The sequence below is a fragment of the Squalius cephalus genome, assembly GCF_949319135.1.
Source record: "Squalius cephalus genome assembly, chromosome: 19".
Lineage (NCBI taxonomy): Eukaryota > Metazoa > Chordata > Actinopteri > Cypriniformes > Leuciscidae > Squalius > Squalius cephalus.
The window spans coordinates 20,181,361-20,199,192 of record NC_137140.1 but is presented as its reverse complement, the minus strand read 5'-3'; the positions used below and the strand labels follow the sequence as shown (position 1 = coordinate 20,199,192).

At 36.5% G+C, this 17,832-nt stretch overlaps 3 protein-coding genes across 5 annotated transcripts in view; all 3 read right to left on the bottom strand.

The window, feature by feature from the left end:
• Positions 1–302: 302 nt before the first annotated feature.
• stx4 (syntaxin 4) lies at positions 303–7,356 on the bottom strand. The gene is made up of 11 exons (XM_079850955.1): positions 7,023–7,356; positions 6,258–6,365; positions 5,880–5,979; positions 5,547–5,621; positions 5,382–5,452; positions 5,172–5,280; positions 4,825–4,898; positions 1,775–1,912; positions 1,509–1,619; positions 1,339–1,417; positions 303–1,184 (listed from the first exon to the last, which is right to left on the bottom strand). The coding sequence occupies exons 1-10, from the start codon at positions 7,050–7,052 to the stop codon at positions 1,340–1,342; spliced, it is 894 nt and encodes a 297-aa protein (XP_079707081.1). The 5' UTR covers positions 7,053–7,356; the 3' UTR covers positions 303–1,184; position 1,339.
• A 411-nt stretch (positions 7,357–7,767) lies between these two features.
• On the bottom strand, positions 7,768–16,031 carry LOC307146462 (uncharacterized protein). Of its 2 annotated transcripts, none has more exons than XM_079850463.1 (13): positions 15,926–16,031; positions 15,791–15,834; positions 15,296–15,452; positions 14,946–15,185; positions 14,289–14,408; positions 14,009–14,143; positions 13,710–13,894; positions 11,278–11,436; positions 11,068–11,180; positions 10,863–10,977; positions 10,651–10,749; positions 9,844–10,015; positions 7,768–8,290 (listed from the first exon to the last, which is right to left on the bottom strand). In XM_079850463.1, exons 2-13 carry the CDS (start codon positions 15,830–15,832, stop codon positions 8,157–8,159), a joined length of 1,671 nt encoding a protein of 556 aa, XP_079706589.1. In that variant the 5' UTR covers positions 15,833–15,834; positions 15,926–16,031; the 3' UTR covers positions 7,768–8,156. The 2 variants fall into 2 exon arrangements, 1 of the variants encoding a protein (XP_079706589.1); XR_013819103.1 differs by having other exon boundaries at positions 7,770–8,290; positions 9,844–10,012; positions 10,647–10,749; positions 15,926–16,026.
• Positions 15,939–17,832, bottom strand: part of arsg (arylsulfatase G) — a 22,236-nt gene continuing 20,342 nt past the window's right edge. The window contains exon 13 of one of the 2 annotated variants that reach the window (XM_079850469.1): positions 15,939–16,015. The gene's annotated coding sequence lies outside the window, so the exon portion shown is untranslated. Of the gene's footprint in view, positions 16,032–17,832 lie in introns of both variants that reach the window. The other variant, XM_079850470.1, reaches the window with a different exon arrangement.

The window sequence follows — 17,832 nt, the reverse complement described above, 5'->3', positions numbered from 1 at the left end:
AAAAAACATTACTGGTGTGAATCTTGAGACAAAACATTGGCGCTGACATTTTAAAATATGTCAGTGCAAGTTGCTTTCAGTTAAAACAGCTCAAACATGCATTTTAGTCTTTAAGATATTAACAGTTAAAGAATGATGTTAGGTTGCCACAAGACTATTTGGGTGTGGCGAACCAACTGCGCCCAAAAAAAAAAAAAAAGCAGACTAATGTCAATCAGTTGTACTCAAACAGTAAATAATGCGCTAACATCTAACAATCATTTAAAAGACAAGGAAATAAGAAAAAAACACTACAAAACAATAAAATATACATGTAGTTTATTTAAAAATTACAATTTTACACCGTAATGAATGAAATGTGTGGCAGTAAGTCCAGAGGCTGCACAATGAAACCAGATAAGCTCTCTTGGTGATCTTGACATTTACAGTGCCACACAGTGGGCACTCACCAGGTTAATGCTCAAGAAAAGGCACCAAGGTTGAGGCACTAAACAAGTAACTGTACATATTCATTTCTGAGCACAAATGTGTTAAAATATACACATGTATGCAACATGTCATTGTGAGAGCAAGAGAAGAAATATTTTGAAAGGTAGTTACTATAATGCAAAGTAGAGTATAAAATGAGTTACACATATATTTATATACAGATGACCTCAAATACTATTTTCAGCAAATGTTAAGCTTGAAATGACATCATAAAAGGATAAATCACAACAGATAATGCAAAAGAAATCTTATAAACATAGTAGGGCAAAGACAAATAGCCCATCACTCAGAGTTCTTGAGCTCTTCTCCAAATGGAAGTGTTATATATTAGGAATCTCATTAGCATTTTTTCTTAATCTACCCTATATGACCATGTTTAAGTGTTGGTTTCTGCAAATGAAGTCCACCATCTTGGAAATCCAGTCAATACAGTAATCAGTTAATTCAAACAGTTTTTACCATTTAACTTTTTATAACTAAGTGGTGCCACTGACACATTTTCAGGAGTCCTTTGTAGGTCAAAGCAGCTAAAACAACAAATTAACTCTTTAAAATGTAAATACATGTAGCTAGAGTTGGGACACCAATAATGGTCATGTGTACGCATGGCCATGTTTGCATTGGGGACTTCAGGAAGAAGTTTAGGAAGAAAAACCCAGTGCTTGGTGGGCGAAGAAGTCTAATAAAGGAAAACACTGTAAGAAAAAAAAAGAAATGATTTAAATCAAATAAATATGAATAGTAAAAACAGAGGTTTAAGACATTTGGCTATAACAGACACCTTTCACCTGAATAGCTTGTATAAAGTTTGAATTTTGCATAAATTCAAAACAATTTGATGGGACTCACCTCAGCTGAAAGTGATAGCCAGGATAATAGCTATTATAACAATTAAAATAGCAACGCATGCTGCAATCCATATCTTTTTCTGTGAAGAAAAAAAAGCCAATATGATCACTTGCCAATGATTTAATGTTGTCATGCCAATAAATAAATAATCATATAAATCATTGACTCACCTTGCGCACTTTTTTTGAAGTTTTTACAGCAGAGGCCGTCTCCGCAACGGCCTTTTCCACATAGTTATGGGAACTCTTAATGTTCTCCTCAATGCGGTCCACCAACTCACCCTGGGAAAAAAACAAGTTCATTTCACTTAAAAAACAGATTTTAAGTAAAAATATGCATTTATTAAACATCACTGTTATTAAATTGATAGGACATGATATTTTTTATTTGCTAGACATCTATGGAATGTACTAAATATAACCAGTGTTGATCTCACCTGTGCTTCCACCTCCATTGCAAGGTACTGAAACATATCATGTAGTTCTTTGATGCTTCTCTCCAGTTTGATGATCTCATCATGCCTCGACTCAATCTCGTTCAGAGCCTGCCTGGTAGCTTTAGCATCGTTCAAAATCTGCAAGAAATATTTGATTTTAAACCAGGGTTAAAGGGATGGTTCGGGGTAAAATCAACCTAAGGGTCCTTTGCACCATGACCTCGAGCCAAACACTAAACCCCCCCCCCCCCCCCCCCCCCCCCAGAAGCCTTTTTTCCCTTGGTCGAACATTATTAAAGTTAGAGTTTATTTAGAGATATCAGCCAAATGGCTTAGTGCAGGCGCTAATGGAACCTAGGTTGTATCGCGTAAATTACCCCACTAATAATGCCCGGAATGGTACCAAACTTCCACAGTAGTACAAATAGGTTCTGTACTCATAAAACGAGGCATTGGAAAGTTAAGTACATCAGGAGTTTATTTAAATAACACTTGCCTGATGGCTCATGCTACCGCTAACCCAGTCGTCGACGTCACTTCAGTGATTTAGGAAAAGCACGTAAAAGTCCTGGCAGAAAGCCAGTATATCTAACATTTTTTATAATTTTTTTCCAAAGTGTTGACAACTTAGTCTTAACTAATAATTGTTACTGGTACTACCAACAAAATATTAGTGCATTCCAGGAACTGGGCGTCATTACACTACATCCTTATGCATCGCTTTCTGCCAGGACTTTTACGTGCTTTTCCCAAATCACTGAAGTGACCTCGACGACCGGGTTAGCGGTAGCATGAGCCGTCAGGCAAATGTTATTTAAATAAACTCCTGATGTACTTACAAACTTTCCAATGCCTCGGTTTATGAGTACAGAACCTATTTGTACTACTGTAGAAGTTTGGTACCATTCCGGGCATTATTAGTGGGATAATTTACGAGATACATCATAGGATCCATTAGCGCTTGCACTAAGCCATTCGGCTGATATCTCTAAATAAGCTCTAATTGTAATAATGTTCGACCAAGGGAAAAAAAGCTTCTGGGGGGGGGTGTTTGGCTCGAGGTCATGGTGCAAAGGACCCTAGGTTGGTTTTACTCTGAACCATCCCTTTAAGAGCCCTTAACATGGCTTGTGTGGTAAAACAGGATTTTTCACATGACCACACATCATGTGGCCCTGTCCCAAATGGCACACTTCATATGCACTTTCAGTCTTGTGGACTCCATGAGACCGTAGGGTGTCTGATTTATCATTGTAGATGTCAGGAGGGTACTCGCGAGCGCCCCCTTGCGGTCGATACGCGCCCTCGATGCACACTTTTGGCATACGTCACGAAAGTGCGGACTCAGAGGAAGACCGCGAGTGATTAGGGTGCTATTTGGGACAGGGCCTCTAGTGCTACCTAATAAGCGGTTGCTACCTAATAAGTGGTTGCATGAGGCCCCCGTGGCCACCAGGGGGCCCTATGCCAGGGGTTCAGACAGTAATGCTTGGAAATAATAACTTTGATAAAGTTTGCCCTTGTCAGTCACATGTGTTAATGTATCAAGTGTCTGTGCCAATGTAACAACAGTCTCATCTATATTACAATAATGAACATGTGCAGTATTGTTATTGTGGGTACTTCAAAAAACTTCTAGATACCTCATCCGAATTGTTTACATTTTTGCACATTAGCTCCTTTTCCACTGACCAGTTACATTTTTCAACATTGCGTATTTACAGTGTAAAAATTCTGCGTTATTTTAGCATTGATCTAAAAAAAAAAATCAGACAGGCTGAAATAAAATGCAAATTCACTCTTGGACAGTTAATGGAACAGCAGAAATACCATGGTTATCTCTGTACACAATGTAACTTTTTTTCTGACACCTGCGAGTAAGATAATTTGATCAAATTGTACAAAAAGGTGTCAGTGTAGGATGTTTAAGTTAGGGGATGGGGGCCAGTTAGGTCAAAACGTAGGTTGGGGGGCCCCTTTAAAAAAAATCTGCTTAGGGCCCCCAAAATGCTAGGGCCGGCCCTGATCATGTGTATATACGATACATATATATATGTATATATAGAAGATGGAAGGCAAGAATTACTGTAATCAAAAGTCTAAAAGGGAAGTGGAATTCTAAAAAAAAAAAAAGAAGAAAAAAAAGCAGGTACTGAAAATGAGAGGCATTTACTTCTATGATGCTTTTAATGATGTTGACAACACAGATTTCCATAATCTGGAATTTAAAAAAAAAAAAAAACATGCCAAGATACTTTCAACTGAAATTTCCCTATTTGTGCCCCTGGACCACAAAACCAGTCACATGGGTCAATTTTTCGAAATTGAGATTTATAAATCACCTTAAAGATGAATAAATAAGCTTTCTGTTGATGTATTGTTTATTAGGATAGGACAATATTTGGCTGAGATACAACTATATGAATATTTGGAATCTGAGGATGCAAACAAATCGAAACATTGAGAAAATCGCCTTTAAAGTTGTCTATTTATGTTCGCGATAGTGCTGCATTCACTCACAAAAATAAATGTTTTATATATTTACGGTAGGAAATTTACAAAATATCTTCATGGAACATGATCTTTACTTAATATCCTAATGATTTTTGGCATAAAAGAAAAAACGATCATTTTGACCCATACAATGTATTGTTGGCTATTGTCACAAATATACCCGTGCGACTTGTGACTGGTTTTGTGATCCAGGGTCACATTTATTATAAATGGCTATATCACTAAAGGGCCAGACAGGTTACTCAACTTCATCAAAAACAAGAAATAACATCAAATTGAATTTCATAAGGAACGTTCCTAAAAGGATCTTACCCAAATTAAACATCCATTCCAAAGAAAGCAAAAGAGAAGACTTGAAATGTGGCATTAAGTAATAAGAAGACTGTAACAAATAATATCACTCTGCTGTGGACTGTTTTCTTCAGGTAATTGTAGAAAATTAAGCCATGAATGCAATGCAATGAATAAGCAAAATGCAAGACTCACACCTATCATTCACATCAATACATGCACACTACACAAAACAACACACTCACATTTTGTGTGAAAACGTCTGTTTGTCCACTCTCAAGCATTGATTCCAGCTCCTCATCTGTGACATTGTTACCAGCTGTAAGGGACACCAGATTGACATTAGTTTTATTTATTTAGCAGGCATAAAGCATATGAAAGCATCAGTAGCAAACAATTTTTTTGTTTTATGTTGCACTGGCTCATATGGCAGAAGTCTTGGTCTTATACTAACACAGAGCATTGTGGATTATACAAAAGAAAACTTTTAAATAAGGGAAAAAAAATTACTCAGTGCACATTTAAAATGACTATATTATGAGAGACCTGTGTGAGAATGCTAGTATTATCAATGAAATAAAAAGGCACATACTGATTTTGAGTTGTCTTTGTATCCTCTCCACATTTCGGTCTCTGTATTGGGATTGAATTGTATTACAGTGACCCATCAATTCCAGAAATTCACGGGACAGAACACCATGCTTTCAAAAGAAAAAAGGAGGAGCAGATTATTCTGTGCCGAAACAACAGTTTACATATAATAAATAAAATACATAAGTAATAAAGATTAAAGGTATCTTACCTGAGTTCGCCGCATTCTTACATTTATTGGAATATATTTGTCTTCACCTTCAGCTTTCTTAGGTTCGATGTCTGTGACGTAAAAGTATTGTTTAATTTTTCACATCCACTAGGTCCGGCGGAAAAAGTTCAATAACAACCACTTATGTTTATTTATAAGTCTCACTTTTTAACTTCCTTTGGATCTGGCTGGCCATGACTTTGATGTCTTCTCTGAGGGACTGAAGTTCCTTTTTCATACCTATGGTCGAGTAAAAATTTATTTTATAATTATTTATTCATAAACAAATAAAAAGGTTCAAAATCATAACATGTCGTAAAAAAAAAAAAAAAAAATTGGTATTATCCCTAAAAAATCTTTTTTAATTATTATTATTATTGTCCTGAACTTTGTGTTGTATGATGAAACTTAAACTGAAAAAACTCCATGGAGAACCATGATTTTTATTTCATCGAAATTCGTTGAAATATAAAAAATACCCTAAGCGAAGCAACTCACTGTCCTCAGGAAGTGCAACTCCTAACACTGTTTTCTGTTTGTTCTCCAATTCCGACACCTTCTTCTTAATAGTTTCAAGCCCCTCTCGAATCTCCTGAACCTATATAGAGAAAAAAATATATTATTGTGACAATTATGTTTCGCTCAGGAAACTTCGTAAGTCCAAACCATACAGACTACAATTTAAAAAACAAAAATGTAATTTATGCTGAATAACTGACGTTATACAAGGTCACAAGTATCGATTAACAGAGTTTGGAGGTAGACACGATAAGCTTCTTCTCTACAGTTCCCTAAGTTTATGTGCATATTACTATTGAAAACTGGAGTGATACTTCCAATTAGAGATAAAATGTGCTACAATGACCAAAAATTAACCTTTTTGAAGAAAGCCTCATTTTCTTTCTCTTCATTTGCTGAGCTCCCAGATCCAGGCTTTATCATAAGAGTGGTTTCTTCATCTTCGTCCGAGGCATCACCAGCAGTCTAGTGAGATACATTAAAGATTGTTATTTGTATATATGTGTGTGTGTGTGTGTGAGTGTGTGTATGTATATATCTATATGTAACGTTATATACATATACATATATATCTATATGTATATACATGTATGTATATACATATAGATATATATATCTTGTCTGAGATATATACATCTCAGACAAATTTAAGAGCACATAGTTCAGTGTTATGATAAGAAACAGGGTTCTAACTAACGGATGTGATATTAAAATTTTCTTCCTCAGGGTGTGACAAATCCATCGGTGAACAGTGTTAAATAATAATTGAGAATGGGTGCCATTTTGAATTTGCTGGGGTGGGGGGGAAATAACTTAATCAACTGCAAACATTCATTGCAGCTAGTGTGTATGTAGGCTAAATAAAGTCACACACCACCTAAAACACTGCAAGACTAGAGCGCACTGCAGGAGGAGGTTGTTAGCTTCCAGTTTGTGAAATTTGACTTATATTTTCAACGCTCTGCATAAAGACACATTAAAAGTCAGTCACATAGCTGCCACCCGTGAGAATGTGTGAGTGTTAATAAATCGCAGTTGTGGTGGCAGAGGTTACACCATCTGCGGGTTAGCACGTTAGCTCGTTAGCCGGTTTCCTGAGTGCACTGCCCTTTTTTTACTCACATTGCCCAGTTCTTTGGTCCGGTCACGCATTCTCGGTGTATCTTAAATCCAACTCTGATGAAAAGTTCTTGTCTTAACAGGCGTCGCTCATCTGTCTGTAAAATCGCAAAGCGTGCAAAAACTCAAATCCAAAAAGAGGGAGTTTCCATTCAAAGTCACGTTTCATGCCAGAGCCAACTTCCACAAATAACTTTCAGTCAGAGAGGATTGTTGATGGGCGCTGGTGTGAGGTGCCCGAATGATAATATTCAAATTGCATGGATAAACTTCAGTTATGCTTCGAGTTCAACATTGGCCGATGCAGTTGTATACGAATTTGTCCCTCTCTTCTTCTATTTTAGTTTGCAGACGTATGAAAAAACAATCACGGCTTTTACTGCCCCCTACGGTGGGGAAAATCCACTACCATGTTTACAATACATTGTAAAAAGTGATCAATTAACTTAATTTTAAAAATTTGAGGAAACCCGTTGTCTTAAAATTAAGTAAATAAACTTCATGCGTAATTGAAAAAATTATGTTATGTGGAATTGTCAAGTTTACATACCTCAATTTTTGTTTCAGTTACGCGTGAAGTTTATGTAGGCCTACTTCATTTAAAGGCAACGGGTTTCCTCTCATTTTTAAAGTCAACTGATCCCTTTTTACAGTGTACGCTACGGTTATCATATCAAATATCTCAAAAAGAAAGTAAAACAATAATGTAGGCCTGTAAGATGCAAAATAAGTTGATGTAAACTGCATAATATGATTAATCCAGACTTTATTTACCAAGGAATGCCAAGCTTTCTTTTTCATGTAAACAAAGAAACAAACAAAAAGGAAAAACAATAAAGGAAGGAAATAAAAAGAAAATATCAAATAAAATGATTTGCTTAAACAGTCTTGGAAAACAGGCTATTAAATTTAGCATTTAAAGACGGAACAAATACGAACAAACTGCATACCTTTCAAGTTATTAAATGTAGATTCATTAATAATTAGTTAAACAGATACATTTTCTACTGTACGTCTTAATTTGCAGATAAAAGAAAATATCTAGTTCTTTCATTTCTGACAGCAAAGACATTTAATATCCTAAAGTACTGCATAGCTTCCCTTTTTAAAAGAACAGAAAATACAGATGAATGAAGCTCATTCACAGGCCAGTTTGCCATCAAAGGAGGACAGAGTGATGGCAAATGCCTGTAGAGCACACATGGGGAAGCTGTAGTCCATGGAAAACACATCTTCTGCGACCCGGCCAAACTGCATCACGATGTAGTCCTCTGGAGAGAGATATTCATTGACAAGGATTAGTATTGAGAATTGTAATATCGTCATATATTATTTGATACAGTCTTAAAAATAAAGGTTCCAAAAGTGTTTTTTCAAAGCAATGTCATAGAGGAACCATTTTTGGATCCCCAAAGAACATTTAAGTGAACAGTTCTTAAAGGGGTGGTTCAGGATTTTGGACATCGGACCTCATTTCCAAGTTAGCCTGTGTGTTATTTATCAGTGGAGACAGTTTTCAAAAATTTTCTCCCAGTCCTCCCAGTTGCATAGTTCGCCAGTGCTAGGCTAGCGCTAGTCAACGGTATCTGCTAGCCTGCCATTAAAAACAGTTTTACCCACTCCACAGTACACCAAAAGCAAATAAATTATACCGCCAGACTATCGATGTAAATGTCTGTTGAGAGAATAATGTTAGAAATCAAACTACTCTTGCATCTCAATGATCGCATTACATTTACAGGAACTAGTTTCTCAGCAGCGGCGGAATTTTACTTTGCTCCGGTTAGTAGTACTGCGCCGAAAAGTAAACACAGAACAGAAGCGGACTACAGTCGGGATGTCTAGCTAGCTAGTAGTAGTCTCGGTTGCCTTGCCTAGGTAACTTAATATCACTCCGCCGCTGCTGTAGACTGTGCTAATAAATACAGGGAACAAAGAATAACTATTGCAATGCGATGAAAGGGTAGTTTGATTTCTAAAATTATTCTCTCAACAGACATTTACATCGATAGTCTGGCGTTATAATTTATTTGCTTTTGGTGTACTGTGGAGTGGGTAAAACTGTTTTAATGGCAGGCTAGCAGATACCGTTGACTCGCGCTAGCCTAGCACCGGCGAACTATGCAACTGGAAGGACTGGGTGAAAATTTTTGAAAACTGTCTCCACTGATAAATAACACACAGGCTAACTTGGAAATGAGGTCCGATGTCCAAAATCCTGAACCACCCCTTTAAAGGTGCATTGCGCAAGTCTCTGAGTTTTTGCAGAACTATGCCCCCTTCTGGCTAAACGCGAAACTGAAACCAGAGTTGTGCACGCGGTTACGTGGAGTTTGCGTTGGGGTTTGGGATGAACTAGAAGCCGGTCTCTTTGAATCCATCTTCTACTTTTGCCAAAGTCGCTTGAGTTGTCTTCGCTGATGCGGATAATGGCGGCGAATACACAAACCTGCCAGACATAGCCAGGTGAGCGTGAACGCGCATGACGTCACGCCCAGTCGATTCCGTCCCGAATCCCTCTTATTTATTTTACTGTACAGGATTATAGAGGCAATCGCAGAGATCATAGAAGGGCTCATTCAGCCCATCAGGCAATTGTTTAAGCATGTATGGGTTAGAAAAACGGGTATTTTTAACATGAAAAGTTGCTTAATGCACCTTTAAAAGAACCCTTTTAATGACCTGAAGAACCTTTTTCCACTATATGGAAAGGTTCCATGGATGTTAGAAGTTCCTCATGGAACCACTGATGTCGATAAAGAACCTTTATTTTTTTTAAGATACAAAATGAGAAAAAGAAGGATAACCTCTCAGTCTCACTCACCATTATCTGGATGGACAATCTGAAAGTTTTTCACAGATGCCTGTGTAACTCGGCCATGGAAATTGAGCACATACGACTGAGTTTGCTCATTCCAGCTGGGTGATTTATTTACAAGGGTGACAAGATTCTCTTTGTTACCATTCTCGTATCGGGTGAGCAGAGACTCCAGCTCCTGGGACACGCAAAAGAGATTCATGTGTTCAGAGTTCCTTATTAATATACACATGATTGACAGTTGTTTTAATCAGTGAATCAAACACCTAATGTATTTTATATTCTTTATCTGAGTGAAGTGTAAGAAACACATAAATCTCCAAGATATAAATTATACACTACCATTCAATAGTTTGGAGTCAGTACGATTTAAAAAAAAAAAAAAAACTTTATTCAGTAAGGATGCGTTAAAGTGATCAAAAGACATTTATAATGTTATAAACAATTTCAATTTCAAATAAATGCTGTTCTTTTTGAACATTCTATTTATCAGGATCCTGATTTTTTTATTATCATGGCTTAAAATATTTTAAATAGAAAATAGTTGTTTTAAATTGCAATAAAATTTCACAAAATTACTATTTTTACAGTATTTTTTGATCAAATAAATAGTCTTGGTGAGCACAGTCTATTTGTATAAATTATATAAATTATATAATTATATAAATTCAGTCTATTTTTGAGTCTTCTTTCAAAAATATAAAAAATCTTACCGTCTCCAAACTTTTGCATGGTGCATTTCCAAAAGAAATATAATATTGCTACAAATGATCAACAAAAAATGTAAACTAGAATCCTCAATAAAATACTCACATTTTTTGGTCGAATAACGACCCTTTCATCATTCTCGTGCATACCAGGAATGATTACTGTCATTTTCCTGGGACCTTTGAAACCCAGAACATTTTTCTCCTGTGTGACGGCAAAGATAAAGCTTTTTTTGCAATCACAATAAAGAAAATATATATTTTTTTAAAGTTACTGTAGACCTCTAATGGGGAATTAGCACACAATTAGCATCTTACATAATATATTGCTGCTAGCTCTTGTCGCAGTGTTTCCGTTTCTTTGATGAATTGTTTCCTTTCTGGATTCTCACCATTATCGTACACGGTGAATTTAGTCCCCAGGACATTTGACCTGAGGAGACAAATCATATATCTTTGCATAGGCAGAATTACAAACAATAAAAGTATTTGTGATAACTTAACACACTGTAATGGCACTCACCTTAGTTTGCCTATGTAACTGTCAGTATCTCTAGATAAATCTGTAGGATCGATTGATATCAAATAATTTGAAGTTGTACACATTTTTCTTTTCCTGCCAGCCATCAGAAATACCTGCCCATCCATAGGACAAGAGAATAACGATGTGTTAAGAGATGAAAAAAGATCATTTTTACAAATTTTCTTTAATCACAATAACACTCCTGCTAACCCTTTTCCCATCCTCCTTTTCCATGTGGAGGAAATAGGAGGGATAGATCCCTTTTTCCACTCCCCTCCTGTCTCTGGTGATCCTGCACTGAATAGTCACATCTCTTGGAGCAGGATGCATGGAAAACTGTTCCAGATCCTCCAAAGACATAGGAGAGGACTGGATAAGAAAGAAAAAACAAGGATATATAATACACTGCCCGGACAAAAAAAAAAAAAGGTCGCTGTTTGGATTTACGTGCTTAAAAATCTATGACTGGATCATTATTGCAGTGATTATTATGTTTCTAGCATGTTATATGTTTGGCAGCAGTTCTTCTAAACCTAACTGATGGAGTGTGTGGCTTTTTATTTCTTAAACAACCATCATGGCTATATTCCAGGATGACAATGTCAAGATTCATCAGGCTCAAATTGTGAAAGAATATTTGGGAGGGAGCATGAAGAATCCAGGCCTTGTAAAATTAAAATTCTGTCAGCAATTACTCACCCTCATGTTGTTCCAACTCTGTAAGACTTTCGTTCATCTTCGGAACACAAATTAAGATATTTTGATGAAATCTGAAAGCTGGCACTAAAAGTATTCTCGTCGCTTGATAAACTTAAGGTTGAGCCACTGTAGTCACTAGGACTATTTTAACGATGTCTTTACTAACTTTTCTGGGCCGGCAGATGCAATTACCTTGCAGCCTATGAAGAAGTGAGCCAGCTCTCAGATTTCATCAAAAATATCTTCATTTGTGTTCTGAAGACGAACGAAAGTCTTACGGGGTTGGAACAACATGAGGGTGAGTAATTACTGACAGAATTTTCATTTTTGGGTGAACTAACCCTACTAATTCATTGAAAATCTTTAGGATGTGCTGGATGAGACTTTACAGAGTGCTTGACTCTTGCATTGTCAATACAAGATCTTGACCAAAAATGTATGCATCTCTTGATGGAAAGAACATCACAACATTAATTTCCATCAAGAGGTGCATACATTTTAGTTTTTGGTTGTCATCCTGGAATGTGACCCTGATGTGTCTTCCTACATGGCTGTTTAAGAAATGAAAAGCTACTCTCTCTCTCTCTCTCTCTCTCTCTCTCTCTCTCGCTCTATATATATATATATATATATATATATATATATATATATATATATATATACACACACTCACCTAAAGGATTATTAGGAACACCATACTAATACTGTGTTTGACCCCCTTTCGCCTTCAGAACTGCCTTAATTCCACGTGGCATTGATTCAACAAGGTGCTGAAAGCATTTTTTAGAAATGTTGGCCCATATTGATAGGATAGCATCTTGCAGTTGATGGAGATTTGTGGGATGCACATCCAGGGCACGAAGCTCCCGTTCCACCACATCCCAAAGATGCTCTATTGGGTTGAGATCTGGTGACTGTGGGGGCCATTTTAGAACAGTGAACTCACTGTCATGTTCAAGAAACCAATTTGAAATGATTCGAGCTTTGTGACATGGTGCATTATCCTGCTGGAAGTAGCCATCAGAGGATGGGTACATGGTGGTCATAAAGGGATGGACATGGTCAGAAACAATGCTCAGGTAGGCCGTGGCATTTAAACGATGCCCAATTGGCACTAAGGGGCCTAAAGTGTGCCAAGAAAACATCCCCCACACCATTACACCACCACCACCAGCCTGCACAGTGGTAACAAGGCATGATGGATCCATGTTCTCATTATGTTTACGCCAAATTCTGACTCTACCATCTGAATGTCTCAACAGAAATCGAGACTCATCAGACCAGTCTTCAACTGTCCAATTTTGGTGAGCTTGTGCAAATTGTAGCCTCTTTTTCCTATTTGTAGTGGAGATGAGTGGTACCCAGTGGGGTCTTCTGCTGTTGTAGCCCATCCGCCTCAAGGTTGTGCGTGTTGTGGCTTCACAAATGCTTTGCTGCATACCTCGGTTGTAACGAGTGGTTATTTCAGTCAAAGTTGCTCTTCTATCAGCTTGAATCAGTCGGCCCATTCTCCTCTGACCTCTAGCATCAACAAGGCATTTTCGCCCACAGGACTGCCGCATACTGGATGTTTTTCCATTTTCACACCATTCTTTGTAAACCCTAGAAATGGTTGTGCGTGAAAATCCCAGTAACTGAGCAGATTGTGAAATACTCAGACCGGCCCGTCTGGCACCAACAACCATGCCACGCTCAAAATTGCTTAAATCACCTTTCTTTCCCATTCTGACATTCAGTTTGGAGTTCAGGAGATTGTCTTGACCAGAACCACACCCCTAAATGCATTGAAGCAACTGCCATGTGATTGGTTGATTAGATAATTGCATTAATGATAAATTCAACAGGTGTTCCTAATAATCCTTTAGGTGAGTGTATGTGTGTGTGTGTGTGTGTGTGTGTGTGTATATATATATATAAATTAATGAATTTCAACGAAATCTTACCTTTCCCATGTCCAGCGAGTCACTGTCAGAGGAGGGCTCCTTATAGTTGGAGTTTAACGAAGCAAGATCGTTATTATTTTTTGCTCCTTTTTTAGACTTTTTCAATGTTTTTTTAGCTTCACTCTTCTTGTCCTCCTCTTCTTTGTCCTGTTTTTCTTCCTCACTATCACTGAGATGACATCTCACTACAATGACAGAAAACTAATGTCATCAAACAGGCCTAATCAAAGGGAAACCATCTCTAACCAAAAAGGTTAATATGACAAGACAAATATAATTTTTTAAAGCTTTTTTTTTACTTGGCTTCAGCTGTTGTTTCTTTGGTGTGGGAGGGACGGGGCTCTTTGTCCAATCTTTTCTTTCATCCTCACTCTCTGATTCAGGTTTTTTCTCTTCATTGATGTTGAATTCCACCACTGAATCAGTCTGAATTGCTGAAAAATACCACAAGTTGGAATGTTATTAAAAACAATGTCAGGTTATTTCCTATTTATGGATGAGGCACTGGCCTGTGCTACAGGAAATGGCCTTTAACTTGTGTCATGCAAAACAATGGAGACACATCTCCGGTACACTTACAAGACTGTTCCCCCGTCTGCACTTTCTCCTTAGATTCGTTTGTCTTATCCTTCTTCTTCACTGTTTTTTTCTCTTTCCCTTCATTTTCCTTGGCTTCTAAAGCTGATTTTGGTTCAAGTACTAGAATGTGCAATTAAACAAAATGTAAAGACTTGTTTTAACCACGGAATATACAAAAGGTAATTACGATTTTTTATCTCACAATTGACTTTTTTCTCAGAATTGTGAGATATAAACTCAGACTAGTCAAATAGTTGACTTTAATGCTCTGCCATAACACTTTAAGCTTGACGTCGACTAGTCGCTGGTTATGGCCTATAGAGGGCGCAACAGAATAAAAAAATCTTGGAAGTCAAACAGTTAAAATGACAAATAAATGCATATTCCGAAAGCGCTCCACAAGATATGTTTGATTATACCATCTGGATGCTCAAAAAAAGTCCAAATTCCAAGTTTATATCTCGCAATTCAGACTTTTATAACTCGCAATTGCAAGTTTATCTCACAGTAGTGAGGGGGGAAAAATCAAAATTGCAATAAATATAAAAAGTCTCAATTACCTTTTTTATTTGTTATTCAGTGGTGGAAACAAGCTTCCATACACATCACAATGAGGCAGATTTAAAAAGGATAATTGAAAAAAGTGAAAACACTTACATTTTGTTTGTCCCTTTTTCACAGCCTTCTTCTTAGTTTTCTTTCCATCTGCTTGGCCCTCTGTGTCTAAAGTGCATTTAGGGCTGTGCTGCGGGCTGATCTCTAGATCAATTTTCTTAGTGATAACCTGAAGAGAATGAGCTGCCTCTTCCGATGCCTCTTCTGTCCTGGATGAAATGTCCAGTTCTCCTAAACAAATTTCTTCCACTGTGTTTTCATAAATCTGCACAGGTTGTGTGTCTGATAAGAAAAAGGCAGGGTATTATTTTCTATAAAGCTCTACAAAATGAAAATCATTACTAATAAACAGTTATATGTTAACAATAATATAGGTGTAAGTGTGTACAAACCATTGAGGGAAGTGTTGCTCTGAGACTGGCTTATCAATAAAGCTGTATCATCAGCCTCAGCTTTCTGTTTACGTGTCTTGGGACGGATGTCATGATTCGCTGTGACCATACGGGTATCTGCCCTTCTTCTTTGTTGTTTCTTTATCAAAAGTGAACGCTATGAGAGATGACATGATTAAAACTGCGGTTAAACATCCGGTTATTTATCATTGACCATATTCCCATATATACATATCCTCAAAACACAAAGAAGTAGAAATAATTTCATAATATATTGTGTCGTTGAGTGTATGAACTCATATGTGGTTCAGTGTAAAAAATGTTTTATTTGAATTCGTTTCCATTATTTAACTTTAAATTTGAAGTAAGAACTAATTCAAGTGTGACATTAAGCATGACAATAATGTCAAAGGTAAAATAATACTGTAAAAATAAATGTTATTGATAAAATACAAGTAAATGTCTAATCAAAAGAAAAAAAAGAAAGACACTCACCTGATTGTCCAGCTTCTGCTGTCGGACCTCTGCGTCCTCCATTTCTTTTGTAGAAAAAGAACAAATATCAACCTTTTGGCAGTACTAAATCATTTATACAAATGATCCACTATGTTGTTATTGTCAGAAACTCACCAGCCAGAATACACGCTCAAAGCAGCTATCAAATTAAATAAATGTCTCATTGTCCCTGTCCGTCTCAGCAGCTCCATATGACATCCCCACCTGCTTGCAACAGAAGCTAAAGAAGATTACAGCGGATAAAGTTCTTATGCTCAACGCACCACTGAGACGTCATGTAGAATGGATCTTTCTTCATCACTGACATCAGAGACTGTTTTATGACTCTGAAGTGCTGAAAACACCATCAATATCATATTATTACAAGATATTGGTTGTATAATACCATATCTATTATACATTTCTGCATCCTTGGGTCAAAATAAGTATTTTGTGCTAGACTAAGTGTTTTCTGTTTATGCATGTTTATCCCACAGTACAATTGCAAAATATAGTTCTAATGATATGAGGATTTAAAAAGCACAATATTGCATGAAATTAGGCCTTTTCCTTCATATACAGTAAGCCTCTTGTAGCTAAGGTAAGACACTACAGGGAAAACTGATTTTCAGGAAATAAAATAAAAATGTTTATCAAGATTATTTTTTGCCTAGCATTCATTGTATTGTAGATACAACTATTTGACTTACATAACCTAAAATAGACATTTCTCTAGTTCAATTTGATGCTTTGCATTCATGCTAACTTCAAACCCACATGCTAAAACAGTTAGCTAAGCTATGGCTGCTTGGGGTGGGTATAGTTGTAAAAGTTTATTAAAAATGATGTTACCAATGAGTTATCAGTCATATCCTCTGTTAAGGCAAAGTCACATGAGTTTTTTGTTGTGCATCGAAGGATTTAGGTAAATGTGTTTCCATTGTAGTCTATGCGCATGTCTTCTAATTGGAAAAAAAAAGGTTTCTGGCTAAATTAAGCACATACGTTTTTTTTGGGCACATTTTTAGAATTTATGCACATCTTTATGTTTCCATCCAGCGTGATTTTTTTTTTTTTTTTTGCTATCCCAAAAGTCACATAAAAATAGGTGGATGGCAACACACTTTAGCTATAGTGACTGAACACTTATGTGACAGGATTATAGTACACACACACTGCAGTTGTTTTTGTGCTCAATTTAAAGTCCTAAAAGAAAAACAATATGTTTTTTGTCACTTTAAATCGTTCACTTTAAAATCTGATTACTCAGTTCTTTGATAAAGTTCTTGCATAAATTAGATAGTGTGGACCTTAATTCAGCAAATTATCTCTCATTGTTACATCAGCTAGTGTTAGTGATACCCCAAAAGTGGGGTAGGTTGTAACAACGAAACTCTTTATATTTGACATTAACTCACATTATCTGTGATTTTGTAGTACACGTCGGTCCAAGTGAGTTTTTGTTGTAGAAGACAAATGTAGCTATACATTGTATCAAAGTTTGAGAGATCTATAGCACAAACAACCACTAAGTTTACTGATGCTCAAACAAAAAGTGTTACCTCCATCCCCGGTCTCCCCTATATCGAAATGACATTGACACAAATCTCCACTTGAGTAGCATGTACACATTTAAGTTTTATTTTGTATCTTATTCTGAATGGTTTTACTCTGTTACAATATCATTAGCCTGATTTATATATAATTTTATTCCCAAAAACATAGTGAAAATGTATTTTCTGTTGACAGTAGCCTTTTTTCTGATTTATTTAACTTATAAAAAAAAGTTATCCAAAATACCTTCTATATAAAAAAAAAAACTTCCATTCTAATATGTTAACTAAACGAAACGTGTATTTTGAACCTCGCTTTATGTTCAGATGTCAGGAAATTGATGCAAAATAGTATGGTGATATCTATTGGTGAAAATACATGTACAAAAAATACATTCCATTCATCCATCCATTCTCCAAACCGCTTTATCCTCTACGAGGCCGCTAACGAATACATTTTCTTTAAAGGGAAAAGATAAGCAGTATATA

What these genes read in the sequence shown, in the direction of transcription:
- LOC307146462 (XM_079850463.1), bottom strand. Translation starts at nt 15,832, where the DNA reads ATGGAGGACGCAGAGGTCCGACAGCAGAAGCTGGACAATCAG. An exon ending in AGCAGAAGCTGGACAATCAG is followed by an intron (nt 15,453 to 15,790) that starts GTGAGTGTCTTT and finishes CATCTCTCATAG; the next exon opens with CGTTCACTTTTGATAAAGAA. An exon ending in GAAACAACAGCTGAAGCCAA is followed by an intron (nt 13,895 to 14,008) that starts GTAAAAAAAAAG and finishes CTGTCATTGTAG; the next exon opens with TGAGATGTCATCTCAGTGAT.
- stx4 (XM_079850955.1), bottom strand. Translation starts at nt 7,052, where the DNA reads ATGCGTGACCGGACCAAAGAACTGGGCAAT. An exon ending in CAGACGTTTTCACACAAAAT is followed by an intron (nt 1,913 to 4,824) that starts GTGAGTGTGTTG and finishes TATTTCTTGCAG; the next exon opens with ATTTTGAACGATGCTAAAGC. An exon ending in CAATGGAGGTGGAAGCACAG is followed by an intron (nt 1,620 to 1,774) that starts GTGAGATCAACA and finishes TTTTTTTCCCAG; the next exon opens with GGTGAGTTGGTGGACCGCAT.